We start from the raw sequence: 18393 nt of genomic DNA on the forward strand, positions 1-18393 counted from the left end.
ACACGGTTGCCCCATATTAGTCATAACATCCAAAATATTACTAAGTATTACAAAACCTTTTTAACAGTTTTAACCTTGATGGCATGCTTCGAAGGTATTTCGGCGCCTCAGAGACCCAAGGTAACATAAAACAAATGCATTGCATTCTCTCACATCATGCTGACGTTTTCTGATTGGTGTAGAGATACACTTCTGCCAGTTGTTTATTTCTTCTTTTATTGTATTTTTATTATTATTATGCTATTATTATTTCCAAAAGCACAACTGAACATTTTATTTTGGATATCTCCTGTCACATTTATGAAAGGTGCATCCAACAAAGGGTAACATATGGGCTTTGACTTAAGGTCAGATAAACATTTTCGCAAAAGAAGTCAACGAGAAAAATAAGATTTACATCATTGTAAATCTCAACAGAACACAGGAGTTAACAGCCAGCACTTGAGAGGTGATATGAAACAATACAATTTTTATTTAAATGAAAATAATTTTTATTTTAACAGTTTTTCAACATAAATTATACATTGTCTCTGATAGTAAATTATTTACATTTCAAGAGCAATTTTACCTTTTAGGCTATACACAAATGGTGGTTGGACTTACATAGTTTTAAACAAGTAAACAATCTTTCATTACTACATTGCTAGGCTATGCACATACACATAAGATTACACAAAATAACAGACATTGGCAAATGTGCATGGATACTGACAAAAATGAAAATATTTACCAAGTTATGTTTCATTTGTGCATATATTTATTATTTAACAACATACACTATTTGTATATCTACTGCTTTTTTATTACTCCAGTGTATTTTTTGTTAGAAAGCAACATTTTTAAACTCAAGTTAAATTCTAAAAATAAAATTAAAAATATAATTTGCATTACTGTGCAGTGTGCACTCATGCAAGGCACTGAAATGTTTGCATCACTGACTCAGTCGCCTGAATAGGCCAAGGATGGATATCTGTAACTAAATCTTCAATGTGGAGAGTGTATAAATGTAAGGATCACCCAAAATAACACCAATCAGCAAAATGTCACACACCATCCTCTGCAGTATTCTTATTGGGTACTTTCAGTGCATCTTCAACTTCTTTGCCAGGTTCCTCCTGCAGTTTGGCTCTTTTGGATTCCTCTTTTGCCTCTCTATGCAACAGCCTGTAGTTGATGCCCATTCCGATGAACAGAAACAAACTGCCAACCAGCAGGATAAATCCACAGGCCATGTAAGTATACTTGTAGTCATGGTAGATGTCGTTGAACTTCCCTGTGAGTGTAGACATAAAAAAAAAGGTCAGTGATCCAAGTGGGATCCATCAACCCATTATCAACAAAATGTGATAAAAGCGATTCAAATTTAGGTAATACTTATTCTTTTTTTTCTTTTTTTTAAATGAACGTTAATATTAACCTGAATTTATTAGGGAAAATTAATTTCTTAGGTCATTTGACTGGTAATTTCTTAGTAAAAAACAAAACAAAAACATTTTAATTACCCTTTGCCTTCACTGATTAATTTTAAAGTGTACCTATGCAATTTTAAAGGTTCATAATTTTGTTTTGTTTAAGGTTGTACATGCATTCACGGTAAAAAAAAAGCACTTTAGTTTTCTCATACATTGCAATGTTTGATTCGGTCTCTATAAACAACCCAAACATGGAGGCTAGAATTATTGAAGATTCAGTTCAGAATCGGTTCTTTCTTGTGGGAGACAATAACTCCATTTGTCATTCACTTTGTTTTAAAACTTGGCAGACCTTTTACATTCACAGACAGCTATATTACACACTACATGAAAGGTAATATCCGAAAAAAGCATAATAGGGGCACTTTAAATGCTTCTGCTGTGTGACAAATTAATTTGTACAAGTACAAATACAATATCTAGTCTCTCAATTAATATGAGGTCATAAAACATGCATGTATGATAAAGTAAACCATTTGATTTGCCCGAGTATGAGACATAAGCACACTCCATACTCACCTAGTAAAGGAGGCCCCAGTAACACTGGCCCACATTCCACAATCGTCACCAGTCCTACAGCACTGGAGAAACGTTGAGCCCCTACGAGATCCATGAGAGTCTCAAACAGCACTGAGCTCAGCCAGCCATAGGCAAACCCAAAGAAGATAGAGTAAATCACAAACCCTAAGTAGTCTGTGGACAGAGGGGCAAGCAGGTGGCACACACCATTAAGGAAAATAGCTGCGGCGAAGTAGTACTGCACTCTTGGTCTCACCCATTTCAGGTTGGCGACCATTCCCATTGAAGGCCGTGCAACCATATCTACAAAGGCCAGGACAGAGAGCAGAAAAGCTGCCTTCTCCTTGGGAATTTCTTTACTCTTGGCGTAATTACTGAGGTACACAAGAGGAGTGAAGAGGCCGAAGAACATGACCACATTACCCAATAGGTAAAGCAAGAAGCCACGATGCTTGAAGAGTGTCAGATCGATAAAGCCATTGATGATCTCTATCATGGTCTTTTGCTCTCTAGCTCTGTTGTTATTGTTAGCAGCCTTAACAGCAGGTTGGGGTTTTGGCCCAATGGGCCTCATCAGTGATCCAGCTACACAACAATTGAGCAGAAGTCCACCCAGAATCAAGAAACTCCCTCTCCAGCCGAAATGTTCAAAGAACCAAGTGTTTAAAGGAGCCAGAGTACACAAGAAAACTGGGCTACCAGCCATAGCGATACCATTAGCTATCGGGCGTCTTATGTAGAAATATTTTCCGATCATTGTGAGAGCTGGGTTGAGATTGAATGCCAGTCCCAGACCTGGAAAACATCATAACAAACAGTTAAAAAAGATAACTGGTCCCCAGGGTGATATTAAAATGTGTCACAAGAGTGTAGCATCAACAGAAGTGCTATTACTACAAATTGCATGGGATAAATGCAACGATTTATGTTTAAAAGATCCCACTTTATATTAGGTGTCTTTAACTAATATTTCAGTCCTACATTTAAACTAATAATTTGATACAATACACTTATTGTGTACATGCATGTTTTTACATTGTAAAATACCTGCATATAATTACAGCTGCCTAACCACACCACCAAACCTGTCCCTAACCTTTGCCATATCCTACCTCAATATAGCAGCTAAGTGTATTGCGATACAATATGAATACAATACGTACATTTTACTTTTTTTTAATGTAACTATAGTAGTTAAGGACACCTAATATAACGTTTGACCATTTAAAAAAAAAAAAAAGAAGATTTTATTTATACCTCCTAAAACACCGACACAGAAGTACAAGCCCTCAATAGTATTGCAGAAAGAGGCAGCGATGAGCCCTGCTCCCGAGAGACAGCCTCCTAAAATCATAACGATCCGACTTCCATACTTATTGACCAGGATACTGCTGACAGGACCTGGGAACAAAAATTGGAAATACAAGCTGTCAGATTCTGCACACGCACGCACGCACACAAAAATAAATAAATAAATATAAAATAAAAACAAAAACATTATTGCACATAATATATATATATATTTTATTTTACGCATAACGTATATATATATATATATATATATTTTTTTTTTTTTTTTTTTTTTTCTTCTATTTTATGACAATTTTAAATGTTATTTCTGAAAATGATCTTCAAAGTCAGTAAGATTATACTTTAAATATAATCTTTAAATATATACAAGACAGTATAACATTTTAAAATACAATGAACTAAACAATGAATAATATAATAGGCCACTGCAATATTTGTGTGAATTGTTTTTTTTGGAAATAATTTTTAGATTAAATGACTGTTTTGAAGTAAAGCTTTATCAAAAGTTCAAATGGTTAGTGTACTTGGTTACCAAGAAGATAACGGGGCTGTTGAAACGTATGCTTGAGAATAAGTATAAGATATGTGGTAAAGAAAAATCAAGCTACAAACTAAAAAAGAACAATGGTTCAAGAAACAGCCAATTCCAAGTTATCAGGAAACTCAACAAGAGAGAGAGAAAATGTAACCCAGGATTTGATTTTATCCATTGGTATTTGATGGGATTGAAAAAAAAAAGATGGCTTGGCCTATCAAAGGAATGATGTTTTAGAATATAGGAGCAAGTTATTACATTATGATGAAAGATTACAAAGATGTACATCTATTTTCTTTTATGCACTGATTAACTGTTCACAATAACATCAGCAATGTATACTTAAAATTAAAAAGGATAAATAAATATTTAGATTTCATGGTGAAAGTTGATAGTCTCTGTTCAGACCACTAGAGGGCATTGCAGCTCTGTGGGGAAGAACAATAGAATTTGACATTGCATATTACTGCAGTAATCATCAAACTGCAGATTTTGCTGTTTCTCACCATCATCCAGCTAACTGAGGAAAAGATGTTACCTGTGAAATGCAGTGGCTGGAAGACATGCTATACTAAATCATAATTCAGATATGTTTCACTCCAGTGGCAAACTTTAGCCCTAACAAACCAAAGTGTTCTGATATACTCCCCTGCAGTAGCAAACACAGTGATTACAAAAATATTAGCAGTTACGTGAATGTTTTAAGCATTTCATGTACAGAGTCCAAATCCTATCATGAATGTAGGAAGGAAGCCTGTTAATCATTTAAAAACCGGGGAGCGAAGGCGAGCGCCTGCACGTCTTCAGCCTCCCAGTACAATAGACTGCCTTGTTTGCCTCTCTAATCCACCTCATACAGTGGAGGAGCGAGTCACTGTGTGCGAACATGTACGAAAGAAAGCATTTATAAATGCGGAAATTCATTAGTGTCAGGTTACATCCCTGGTTTACCCCACAACAACTAGTAATACCAGTACTTTAACCAGATTTGAACATTCCTGGTCTATAAGAAATATGAGAGAAGTAGGCTATATACATGTAGGGCTGAATGATTTGGGGGGGAAATGTAACTGCGTTTTTCTGATAAAAATTGCAATTACAATTTGAATAAAAAATGCAATGTTTGCTGTGCTTGTTTGTAGGGCTGTACAATTTGGCCAAAATGTGAAAACCAGGGAGTGATGGCAAGCGCTAATCCAAATGTGTTGATACTCCCCTGCAGTAGCAAACACAGTGATCCCAAAGGTATTAGTAGCTACGTGCGTGTTTTAAGTCTTCCATGTACAGAAACCAAATCCTATCATGAATGTAGGAAGGAAGACTCCTATCCATGTGAAAACCGGGGAGTGATTGTTAAAGCAGCACGTCTTCAGCCTTCCAGTACAATAGACTGACTTGCTTTTTCTGATAAAATTGCGATTGCAATTTAAATAAAAAAATTCTGTTTGCTGTGCTTGTTCGTAGGGCTGTATAATTTGGCCAAAAAGTTGTGATTATATATCATATGTTTATAATAATAATAATTATAATTTTTTAAACGTTATACCATCAAACTGTATTTTAACAGATAACCCCAGGGAGCCCTTAAAGGAACACTCCACCGTTTTTTCATATTAAACTATGTTATTCCCTTAACTAAGACAAGTTGATACATACCTCTCTCGTCTGGCGCGCGGCGACACTTTGATAGCACTTAGCTTAGCCCAGTTAATTAATTAGGGACCAAACAGAGATGAAGTTAGAAGCGACCAAACACCTCCACGTTTTCCCTATTTAAATACAGTTAGGGTTAGGGTTAGACACAATGTCATAGATGCTTTGAGGAACGCCTCAGGCGTGACAGGTGTCTGAAATGAAATATCAACTCACGGCAATCATGTTGACCGGCGACAGCCCGTGAATCATCAGCTTGATTGATTAACGCGCGACCTGGATGTATAAAGGGGAGCCTTGCACACATGACAACATCTTTTCGTCTTCAGGGACTGTTTGTCTGGTAAGAATATCGCTTATAGAAGTAAGAATGAAATGCGCAGAGAAGAAGCAGAGCTTCCGTAAGTGTGCAGATCCGTGTCCAAGATTTTTGACGCCGGCTGACACACACGATCTGTGCGTCATCTGCTTGGGGGAAGAGCACGCACGAGAGGCTCTCGAGAGAGCCTCTTGTGCAAACTGCGAGAGTTTTTCTTTAAAGACTCTCCGCTCTCGTCTGACCCTTTTCTCGAGGGAAGAGGGTTCAGCATCTGAGCCCCGTGGTACCGGTCCCGCTCAGGCTGAGGCTCAGCGGCGGCTTTCATCATGGGGTTCTCAGATGGAGCTGGCCGATCGTCTTGAGAGGGAAGTGCACCTCTTAGACAGTTTGTCCGCTGACGAGGGTGAGCTGCAGGTAGATGATGACGTTTTAGCATTATCGCCTAATGCGTCTGCAGCTGCTGCTCTTCCGGATGGGCAGGATATGGTTGATGATGCTGTCAGTCAGGCAGAGACCGAGCCATCTCAACCATCTTGCCCTGTGTATGCGGAGCTGGTGGAGGTTATGGGGCGCGCCACCGGCACATTACAGCTGCCGTGGAGGCGCGTTAGGGAAGAAACCGCTCGTGGCCGTCTCGACGATCGGTTTCTTCCCAGCCATAGGCCACCAGCTCAGGTGAGCCTTCCATTCCTTCCGGATCTCCATAATGAGATCAAGAAGGCATGGAAGAACCCATACTCTGCCCGTATTCATCCACATCAGCGGGGTAGTTTCGCTGCTGTGGATGGAATCGCAGAGCATGGGTATGTGTCGATGCCGCCCGTGGACGAGGCGTTAGCTAACTATCTCGTGTCTGGGCAGGCATCGACACTAAGAGCTCCTACCCTGCCATCCAAGCCGCTAAAAACTACATCGCGCTTGAATGGCAGAGCATACGCAACAGCGGGTCAGGCCGGTGCTGCTCTGAACACACTCGCTGTGTTACAGACGTACCAGGCCGACCTGCTGCGGGATCTCGACCAGGGGACAGGACTATCCCCTGAGGCGGTCACTGAGCTGCGCCGTACCACGGATCTTGCTCTCCGGGCCACCAAACAATCTGCTGCCGCTATTGGCCGGTCAATGGCGGCTATGGTGGCCACGGAGAGGCATCTGTGGCTTAACCTGGCGGACATCGGGGAGAAAGAGAAGACCTTTCTTCTCGATTCGCCGGTTTCGCCCGCTGAACTTTTTGGCCCCTCCGTTCAGGCGGTGGTTGAAAAGTTCAGGGAGGCGAGGGCGCGCTCAGCTGCTTTTAAAAGCTGTATTCCGCTGAGGTCCGAGTCCGCACCCAAGCAGGCGGGAAGGCCTGGTCCGTCTTGGTCTGAGGGCCATAGACAGGCCCAGAGGGCCAGTGTCTCCTCTCGTGCGCCTCCTCCTGCCCGGAGCAGGTCACAGAGGAGACGCATCCTGGATACGAACGCCCACATTCTGTGGTCGTCAGGTCACAGGCCTCAGCAGCCTTCCTGAGGATGAGCTCCCACTTACTGTGGTCACCAGGTTATAGGCCTCATCAGGCCTTCCTGGATTCAGAATAGCTAAGCACATGCACTTTGTCCCATGTACTTTCTAAAATCCATATTTATGGTAAGGGTTATGCGCTGTATGCTTAATTCCCTTTTTTACGTGGCTCGGACTTCGGTTCTTAGGTCCCACTCTAGATGCATCTTGTTGTCGCAATGTATTACGACAGATGCCTCCCTCTTGAGCTATCTCCCACATTCTGTGGCAGGCTATAGGCTTCATTAGGCCTTTCTAGGGCCTTCCTTAAAGTAAGCTCCCACAGGTTGTGGTCCCCAGGTTACAGGCCTCGATGGCAAGGGTTGTAAAGCACTATGCTGAGTCATACTCTCCAGGATGTCCTGTCTCTGAGATCCGGGCCGAGTGGTTTACTGCCTGCTTCGCAGTCCCTCGGGTTGGATGCCTTTCCTAAAGGCAAGTGTCCAGAGGCTCTGTCTTCGGACAGACAGGAAGTGGCCAGACTGTAGTGTCTTATGTAGTGACACCAGGTCAGGCCTGCCTGGTGGCATTTCAGGTGGCACGTTCCCCTGAATAGTGACTGGCTAGGGTTCCCTCGGGTTCCCTAGCCACATTCCCTAAAAGGGACCCCTTCTAAGAAGTTGAAGTTGTGGTCCTAGGCCCTTGAGCAGGCCCAGGTAGACCTTCCATTAAACTATGTTTTCGGAGGTTTTCTGTGGTATCATATAGCTTGGGCTATGACCGTAGGGAGTGCTGTCACTGACAGCCCAGTGTGACCTGAGGGGGTTCTAGCATTCTCTAAATTGCTGATCTCGACAGTTGCCACTGCCTTTGGGCATGCACTCCCCTCAGCATGGCGGAGTGGGTATTTCGTTCCCCAAAGCGTCTATGACGTAGTGTCGAGTTCCCTTCGAAAGGGAACGTCTCAGGTTACGACTGTAACCTATGTTCCCTGAGAACAGGGAACGAGACACTACGTCTCCCTGCCATGCCTCGGGGCCTGCCTACCAACAGTCCCTTCAGACGATAGGATGTTGTCATGTGTGCAAGGTAGGGATGCACCGATTGGGAAATTCTGGGCCGATACCGATACCGATGTTTAACATAACAACTTGGCCGATGGCCGATGCCGATGTTTTTTCTTTTTGTTATTTGTTCCTTCTTTTGTGCCACGGAAACATACAAGTCTTTCGGCTCTTGATCACACTATCCTATAGAATGAGCACAAATTCAATCAGACCAATTTATGAAACAAAAACAACCTTTAATGTCACTTTCTGGTTGACATTAGTTATAACCTTATTTATGACAAGTTCTTTTTCAGTGGTTATGAGGAGCAATATGAGAGAGAAATTTGGTAATCATTGTCTGACCCAACAAAAAAACATTATAATATTCATTTTATTTTTCGTGTTAAAAACAGGGAAAAAACAACGTGTCAGTTCTCTGTTACGGACGTGAGCACTCTGAAAGCGGCACTAAAAGACTGCTTTAAAACTTTCACAGAGACCTCAAACAGAACAGCTGCCTTTCTTTAAATTGAATTTCGTTTTGAATTAATTATATCTTAATTTTAATCAATGTTTCATGAACCAATTGCCTGGATTTAATAAATAAGAATTAAATATAGCAGAATCACGACATGGAGGCGCCGGCGAGTGAACTGGAGTTCGTCTCATAAATGAACCGAAACTCAGCGTATAATGCACATTCACATTCACAGCGTATTTAGACACATTTAGACGCATTCATAATCATTACTTTTACCGGTTCTTTGTGGCAAGCTTTATGCGCGGTTGTGCGCTTGAGTGCGGCTATATTACGAAAACGCTCATTATCCTGTAGGCTATATAAGTAATTAAAATAATATAAAGGGGCGATTTGTCCACGAATTACTTAAATGAACAACTAGCCTACTAGTCGACTAGAAAAAAACTTTTAGTCGGAAGCAGCCCTTATTCCACATTTGAACCAGGCAACAGGACATCTGGGTTGAGCGAGCGACCCTGCGGAATGAACGAGCGGAGCGGAATATTCAGAAATGCGCTCTCCACTTACGAGCTCTGATCGGAACAAACCCGAACCTCACTGTCTGCTGAACTTGCGCAGAAACATCAAAATATAACCAGTTTTTTAAAATGGTTTTTAAAACTACACTATTTTAGCACAAATTATGAGCTTATTGGCGATTTTTTTTTTTATAATTATTGACAAAATTAGAATATAGTAAAAAAAAATATATATTTTTTTTTGTTGAAAGTTTTGGGTGGGCCTGTTGAAAAGTGGGGCCGTGCCTGAGCTACAGGACATCGTCTTTGAAAACATAACCTGCGCGAAAGAGAGAAAAAAAATGAATGCGTCATTGTACCCAGCACTTCTGAAAATGCACTTCCGAATGCGTCTCTGTCCCCAGCACATTTCAAACCAAACTGACGCCCATGTGACATCGGCGAAAGTCATTTTTATTTCCCGCTGGCCGATGGCAGTTAACGAGTCAAATATCGCCCGTTACCGATGTTCAGCCGATGCATCGGTGCATCCCTAGTGCAAGGCTCCCCTTTATACATCCAGGTCGCGCGTTAATCAATCAAGCTGATGATTCACGGGCTGTCGCCGGTCAACATGATTGCCGTGAGTTGATATTTCATTTCAGACACCTGTCACGCCTGAGGCGTTCCCCAAAGCGTCTATGAAGTAGTGTCTCGTTCCCTGTTCTCAGGGAACATAGGTTACAGTCGTAACCTGAGACGTTATCCTTCTTACACGCTTAGAAAAGTGCCACGTTTTATTTTGTGTCACCATACTTGGTCGTGTAACTACTCGTGTAACTGTATTTAAATAGGGAAAACGTGGAGGTGTTTGGTCGCTTCTAACTTCATCTCTGTTTGTTCCCTAATGAATGAACTGGGCTAAGCTAAGTGCTATCAAAGGCTGCGTTCACACTGCAGGGCTTAATGCTCAATTCCGATTTTTTGAAAAAATTAGATTTTTTTGCAAGGCCGTTCACATTTCCAATTAAATACGACCTTTTGTGATCTCCTGTGTGAACGTGAAATGACCCAGAAGTGACCCGCATGCACAAAAGAGTACTCAGCGGTCAACAACGTCACTTGTTGTTTGTGGAAGTAGCTAAACTTCAACTAACTGTGATTCACACACACACACAACACACGAGCGCGCGCAGCGACCGTTACACAAGAGCCAGACAGCAGCCGCTGACCTATCTAAATATCAGCACAAATAAGTTAACATAACGTTACGTTAGACTACTCTTATTCACATTGGATATATAATGATGGCGGCCGTGGGCTTTTATTTATTTTTTTAATTAACGGGCTCGTCGAGGTCGACCCGTTTGGCAGATTTACCTCAGCTCGACGAATATGCAGTCCGTTTTCAAACCGACGACTACTTCAACGCAGACTTATAACGTTTGTCGCGTATCAATGACGTGCGGGTCGGATACATGCGACCTGGCCGTTCAGACTGAAGTCGCATTTCAAAAGATCGGATACGTATTGGATTTGGACCACATACCCAAGTGGCCTGGGTCGCATTTGAAAAGATCGGATCTGTGTTGTTCAGACTGTCATGAAAAGATCAGATACAGGTCGCATAGGGGCAAACAAATCGGAATTGGGTCGTTTCAGCCTGCAGTGTGAACGTAGCCAAAGTGTCGCCGTGCGCCAGAGCGACTGAGTGCACGCACTGAGATGAGAGAGGTGTGTATCAACTCGTCTTAGTTAAGGGAATAACATAGTTTAATATGAAAAAACGGTGGAGTGTTCCTTTAAAGCTTCTCTTTAGTTGATAAGCGCTTCTCATTACAGGTATGGAAAGATGGCTGGCACATATTGCTTCCAAAAGGCACGTTATAAGCAACCCAAACTCACAGCAGATGCAGAGATCGAGTTTGTGTGGAACAGCATTTACTGCAAACCAAGCAACTCTGAAATGCAGCAAGCACTGGCAGATAATGAGCTGCTCGTGTGTAAAAGAACACAGTGCTACGCTTCACTCTGAAACACGCATCGCATATATTTGTTTCCAAATTGCAGCCTTTTGAGATTTGATAATAATTGCACTAAGCCAAACCATGATAATCATTAATTGTGCAGTTCTAGATAAATGTGAATGAACACTCCTCACAAATGAGCTTGAATACTGAAGACCAGCACAATACAGCAACATTGTTTCAAGCACAGCAATGGTGAACTAGGGCAGGGCTATCTTTTTGACCAACCAATGGCAGACAAGTGGAGTCTTCAGGAAACCTGTATGAAAACAGTCATTATTTTGTGAAACGTCACAGTTTAGCATGAACTATGAGGGTAATTTGTAGCATTACTACATTCTGTGCACTTTTAGAATAGAATTTTATATTAGAATATAAGCCCTTGGGTGACATTAAATAAAAACCCACTCCTGACATATCAGATCAGTCTGCATTCATGTAAATATCCTCATATCTGGACCTCTCTATCGCTCCAGGCGAACTACCTCTGGGCTGCCTGGGTCATGACAACAACCTTAAATGCACTAGAGGTCTATGTAGGAAGATGTCTTGGCCTAGAATGCCAAAACAACATCCTTGGAAAAGAAACAAACACCTTCTGACAGTATTTAGCTTAGAGGGCATTCAGACTTCTTTGCAAACGGTGGGTGAGACAGTGGATGAATTCATAAAGAGGCAGAGGGGGCATCAGAAAACAGATAGAAAGGGTAATGACAGCAAAAAGAGGACCACAACACATGTCAGTCACGGACAGCATAAAACTAGTTGCTAAAACAATGCCATTCTGATTTATTTGCGAGCATGTGAACTATTAGGAATATGGAAAATTGCTACACAGACTTCTGATGTGCATAACTCAGCATAAAATATTCACACAGTTATGTCTTGCCTGCAAATATGTCAGTACAAACCATAGCACTACATTTTGCGATTCTGTACATCATTGTGTTCAGAACAAAACGCTTGGATTTTTTCATGAGTGCTTGTTCTTTGATCATCTGGGTCATGTGCTCTGTATTGCCCCCAGTTGGGAATTAGCTCACTTGGGCCAGAAGGGGCAGCGTAGGAGTATGAGGTCAAATGTAAAGTCATGTGCTTCCCCATGCCACGAGTTCTCATGGCCATAATGTCAACCCCACTGACATAAACTGAAAGGTCTGTGTTTCAAAAACACATCCAGATCGACCACCTTTTTCTTTGTCAAGACAAATGTGAGGGCAAAAGCTCAAGTTTGACGGAAGTATGTGGGACAATGACAAATACAGATTAAGTGTCCACAATAAAAAAAAAAGGAAAAATCTTTTCAAAGAAAGGAAAATCCCTGGACAATTGTAAATTGTAAAATCCCTGTAAATTGTACAATCAGAACTAACAATAATAATAATAAAAAAAATGATGATGATCTCAAGCCCCGCCTGCGATGATCTGAATTATTATAATTATTATTATTAAGCTACTTTTATTATTAAATTAATATTACAATTTATTTGCCCCGCATTCATTTCACAGTGCATCACCGCATAACTGATGCTCTGCGATGATAAGATGCTAGATTAGCTTACTCATAATCAAAAACAACTTTTAGGTTTGAGACTTCTTCACCAGCATAACTATAGCGCAAAGTTTGCACATTGCTTGTGTGATATAAATATTTCCAATATTGTGACGTCTTTATCAGCAGCTGCTCGCAAAATGATGCTTTACATTACTTCACTGTATGCTTGCACTGAATGGAAAAGAAGAGTATTAACATTCTTCAAAACATCTTGACATCTTGTTTGTGTTCCACAGAGAACAGAGAGTTGCACAGGTTTGGAACGACACGAGGATAAGGGAAAAAAATGAAAAATAGTATTTATTTTTGCCTCTTTTAAAGGATGTGTGAAAGCATCCACGCAAGCCATACTGATAGTATAATTGGCTTTTGCAATAAAACTTGACTTATAACTAAAAAGTAGCACCATACTGTCAGAAACATTCAATCCTTTTTTTTTCATATTATCTGTAATGGTTGATATTTTTTAAACTCATTTTTGATCTGCTCAGTAGCGTGAGAAGGAGAAGGTGCAATTTAGTCTGCCTATGTGAGTGTGCTGACATCATTTGGTGGTGCTCCACTTCCTGAGACAAGTTTGCTATTGACGCTAGTCATCACAAGTCTGTGTGACTCCTGAGTTAGGCGTCTCATCTCCTCATCTCTCTCCAAGGAAAACATCTGACACTTGCAGAATAAAGAGCTGACTGAGAAGAAAGACTCCAGAGGGAGATAGAGTTGCCCATTCAGAGCTCAATCTCTCAGCAAAGAAGCCGGTGGCTGATGTCTAAGCCTTGTCTAGTATGCCTCTCGTTTCTGCATTCATATGAATAAGGGTCTTTCACTCACACAATATCCATTGATAAACTGTGCCTTCATTACCTGTGCCATGATCTCACCACTGGCTTGAATGGACAACAAAACAGCATTATTTAAAAGTGATTCATGGACAGAATTACTATATTAAGCAACTCGGATTTAAATCAGTGCAAACGTCTAGTACGAAATTAAACCATTATGAATTCACAAACAACTTTTTTTATGACATATAGAGTGTTTGAGAGTTTTGAGTGGAAGACAAAAGGATAAAGAGCAGGAAGACACCGCTTACCTCCTCCATACATGACAGCAAGCATGATGGAAGAGATCCAGGACACTTGACTGCTATTGACATCAAAGATCACTTCAATTTCCTTGAAGAACACAGTGATGGACTTTGGGAAGGCGTAGGAGAAACCAATAGAAATGAAGGCGCCAACCACCACGGCCCAACCCCAGCCCCCCTCAGGAGGGGTGTAGCCCACAGGACCTCCAACAGCAGGTGCCATAACTCCAGGTGTTTACAAAGCTCTCTCTCTCTCTCTCTCTCTCTCTCTAAAGAAATAAAGAAAATGGTCAGTGAAAAAGAGTTCAAGGTCAAACAATTAGGTCATTAAAACAAATGTTTTCATAATGAGCCTTAGAAACATGGATTTTGACTGCATATTTGAATTGCATTTTAAATAACTAAAAAAAACTAAGTTTGGGGTCAGTAAGATTTTTTTATGTTTTTGAAAGAAGTGTCTTATGCTCATTAAGGCAGCATTTATTTGATCAAAAATACAGTAAAAACAGTCATTTGAGAATTATCATTATAATTTGAAACAACTTTTTTCTTTACTTTTTCTAAAATAACTATTGTTTTCTATTTTAATATGCTTTCAAATGCAATATATTCCTGTGATGGCAAAGCTGAATGTTCTGCATCATTACTCCAGTCTTCAGTGTCACATGATCCTTCAAATATCATTCTAATATACTGATTTGAGGCTCAAGAAACATTTCTTATTACTATCAATGCTGAAAACAGTTGCGCCGCTTAATATTTTTGTGCAAATATGGCTCAGATCGCTCATTCAATGTAATTCTATAGGATTTTCTAGTCCATTTATCTAGAAGGCGAGAAACGTGAGTCTAAAGTCAGAAAAGCTCCTCAACCGCATCATTTGAGCTATCATTCATGTTTGAGGCACAAGCGCTGTGGTATGCGTTACGTGCTGAAGTTAAACACTTTAGGTTGGGTGTTCAAATCCCTAACACTGAGTATGAGTAATAGTAATAGTGATGCTATAGCACCTCTAATACTTCGATTCATGGGCAGGAAATACAACATTTTCTGCACAACTAGTCCTCTAAAAGGTAAACCTAAAACTTCAAAGCATCACACATCAATAAACATGAATCACACCTAAAAGCTTCAAGAAATCATTGTGCATACATGTGGCAGAAAACCGTTCAAAGGAAGCGTAGATGGTACATAAAGACTCGTGGTGACTTTACATATTAAAGCCTCACAGCCGACCTGAGTGCAACCAGTATTTGTAAAGCCACAGCAGGAGGCTTTTAAAGTGAACATTCCCTCCAAAATGGAAATGTGACTTACATTATTTAAGGAGGATCAGAGGTTTATGTCAGAGAGAGGCATCGTATTGGTTATCAGGTTGTTTCCCCCATTGGAATTTAAGCCTCTACATGTGCTCTTGGATTTGTTTTGCTAGCCCAGACAACATGATCTTGAGGCATCAGGGCACCCTGCCATTAGCTGCTACTTGATCGTTTTTTTTTAATAACGACTTTCTCATTAAAACAACAATGTGCAGTCATTATCACAAAACAAACCCAGACAAGACAATTGGGACCCCAATGCAAAGTGGGTCTTGCATCACCCTGAAGAGGTTTATTTTGTGATAATGACTGGCTGGCTGTACGTTCTCCTCCATATTACATGGCTACTTACCAAACAAATGAACATGAAATTATACTACCTTTCAAGTATGGGATCGGTAAGATTTTTGTAATGTTTTTGAAAGTCTCTTAGGCCCTGTTTACTTCTGGTATTACCACTTCTGTCCTGATTTCTTTGAGGGGAGGGTCTATGGGTGGGTAAATGTATGTTTGATCTAATGGACAAAATAAACTCGTACAATTTACATATGAACGCACCCAGAGACAACTGAAAAACACAGAGAGCAGCAAATTTTGTTTATGCTCTGACAGGAGCAAGACCACGGCGAATGCTGTGAGTGCGTTAGAAATCAGGAATGGTGAGAGGGCATTGCTTGGTACCTTTTCATCTTCAAACCAAACTTGAGTCAACAGCCGACAAAGTTTAAATCCTGTCTGGCTAGCATGCTTCCCATTATGTTTACACATTAGGTCAGTAGGCGGAGAGTAGGCGTCTTTTGTGGCTGTTCGAACGCATTTGACCACATGAGCATTTACACTACGAAAGCAATCCTATCGGATGCATTTTTGACTTCCTCAAAACTATTTAGACCCCGTTTACACCTGTATTTAGCGTCGTCCACTTGTGATCAGATCGACCAAAATGCATCTTAGTACCAGGTGTAAACATGTTTTATTTGACAAAAAAATTCAGTAAAAACAGTAATATTGTGAAATATTGTTATGAATTAAACAGTTTTGTATTGTGATATATTAAAAAATATAGTTTATTACATATACAAATATATTTACCTGCAGAATGACTGACCAATCAGAATCTAGTATTCCAGAGTGGCGTATAGTAATTTTGAAGGTGTGTCAAACAGTATCAAATGCGGCAGAATTATCTGAATTCATACAAGCACTTTTAACATCTCGTCATTTATAAAAAATTTTTTATTAAATTCTAGCCTCTAAAAAGTTTGCCATTATTACATCACTGGGCTGTTCACTTTGAATTTGGACCATCTGACAGTTTGATCATGTTGGCAGAGCATATCGCTCCTTTCAGCTGAAGTGCTGTATGGTTTAAAAAGAAGTGAGAATGAAATGAATCACTTTACAGGTAAAACGCGTCCTTGACACACCATCAGGCTAGACATTTTAGCGCATTCAAGCTTAGAATCACACATTCCACACAAAAGTGCTCCTACCTTTTTGGCACAGCCTATAAATTCTCTGCATAAAATAGTCCAAAGTACTCTTCTATTTCACTGTGACGGCAAGCAGCATTTTAAGGGACCACACTGGGTCAAGGCAAGTCTCTAGTTATGTGAATAATCCAGAGGAAAAACACGGTGGTTGAAAATGAACTGCTGAAAGTTCTAACGGCCTATGATATGGTCAGCCTTGTGAAACTGTGTCTAACTGAGTTCAAACCAGCTCTTATTGGCCCCCAATGTCTACAGAAAAACTCAAAATAGATTTCTATTGGCTCCTTGATGTCTGCCACCATGCCCACTTGTGTTCCTGCTCTCCTCCTCCTTGTTCTTTGTTTAGAGCCATTTAGGACTCTGTTGAGGTCTCCTTTGGAGGATACAGGTTTCAATATGGAGTCATTGAGATAGCATGTTGTTTGATGATCGTGTCAATGTACCCGATGTCAACAAACACCCATAATAGGCCACGCTATTATACTTCCTACATGTATAATTAGGTCTGATTCATGTTTCTTAATTCTTATTGTCAGTCATTGTGTTTTGTTCCATGACCCGACTGAAGGATAAGGATGAGCATTTGTAGCTGCGCATGAGATGTGACGCGCACAAAAACCATCACACACTCACACAGTTTCCTTTGAACACAACAATTGTTTACAATGTTAATCACTTGACATCTGTGAGAAAGATTGCATAAAATGCTAAGTCATGTTGTCATGTGGTTCAAGGTAGTGAAATTCTTCTAATCATTTGCAATACTATAAGCTACATGAGATGAAAAACGGTAGCAAATAGCTATCTATCTCTAAATCTATGTCTATACTCGTATGCCTGTGTCTATCGATCTAGAATAACTTATTCCCTGATATGTCACTAAATATTTCTCTAAACGAAGTTTAATACTATCAATGATCAAAAAGTTATTAATTCAATTATTCAACAGTTTTCAGATACAATTTGATAATACTGTAATTCATATTAAAAATACAATTTTATATGATAATATTTAAAAACTGATCTTACAGCAGTCACGATTTCTTTGTAATTCTAATTCCTTAAATTCAAATTACATTTCTACAGCCAATTCAAATGTTTAAATCAACAACTAACTGGAATTTTAAGGGAATTCTAAATTAATTTTAGAATGTTGTACAACCCTAAAACCCATTGTGTTGTCATACTTAGCATCTCAGAGAGAAGCATCTCAATTGTACCCAATATTCTACAGAATTAATAAATTGAATTTGAAGTTGAAGAGCCTTCATTGTCTCTCATTCTAAACAAGACCAGGGACCGAAGAGCAAAGGTGACAATCTTTTGAGCCATATTTTCCAAGTGAGAATAAACTGAGGCAATCATTTCACTACAGTTTTTTTCCTCATAAAACTAGAAAATGTTCCGCTCCACGTATTAGCAGACTCAAACCGTAAAACAAACCATTCTCCCCAGTTCCTGTCTGTGACTTTCAAAGGCGTAGTTACTCTTTCATTTCAGAGTGTCCTGGACGTGACACCAAGCCAAAATACTGTATTTACTTTTTTTTATTTAAATCTCCATAAAAGTGACAAAAAGATTTCTTCTTCATCTCAGGAAG

The 18393-nt window shown here is 40.2% G+C and overlaps 1 protein-coding gene across 2 annotated transcripts; it reads right to left on the reverse strand.

Annotated features, from left to right (window-relative positions):
- Positions 1–443: 443 nt before the first annotated feature.
- On the reverse strand, positions 444–16999 carry slc16a1a (solute carrier family 16 member 1a). Of its 2 annotated transcripts, none has more exons than XM_084127704.1 (5): positions 16794–16999; positions 13988–14250; positions 3249–3392; positions 1992–2786; positions 444–1273 (listed from the first exon to the last, which is right to left on the reverse strand). In XM_084127704.1, the coding sequence occupies exons 2-5, from the start codon at positions 14202–14204 to the stop codon at positions 1044–1046; spliced, it is 1386 nt and encodes a 461-aa protein (XP_083983830.1). In that variant the 5' UTR covers positions 14205–14250; positions 16794–16999; the 3' UTR covers positions 444–1043. The 2 variants fall into 2 exon arrangements, with proteins under 2 accessions (XP_083983830.1, XP_083983831.1); XM_084127705.1 differs by having other exon boundaries at positions 477–1273; positions 13988–14244; positions 16794–16911.
- Between the last annotated feature and the right edge of the window lie 1394 nt (positions 17000–18393).

Source organism: Abramis brama (genome assembly GCF_963993115.1).
Source record: "Abramis brama genome assembly, chromosome: 11".
NCBI lineage: Eukaryota > Metazoa > Chordata > Actinopteri > Cypriniformes > Leuciscidae > Abramis > Abramis brama.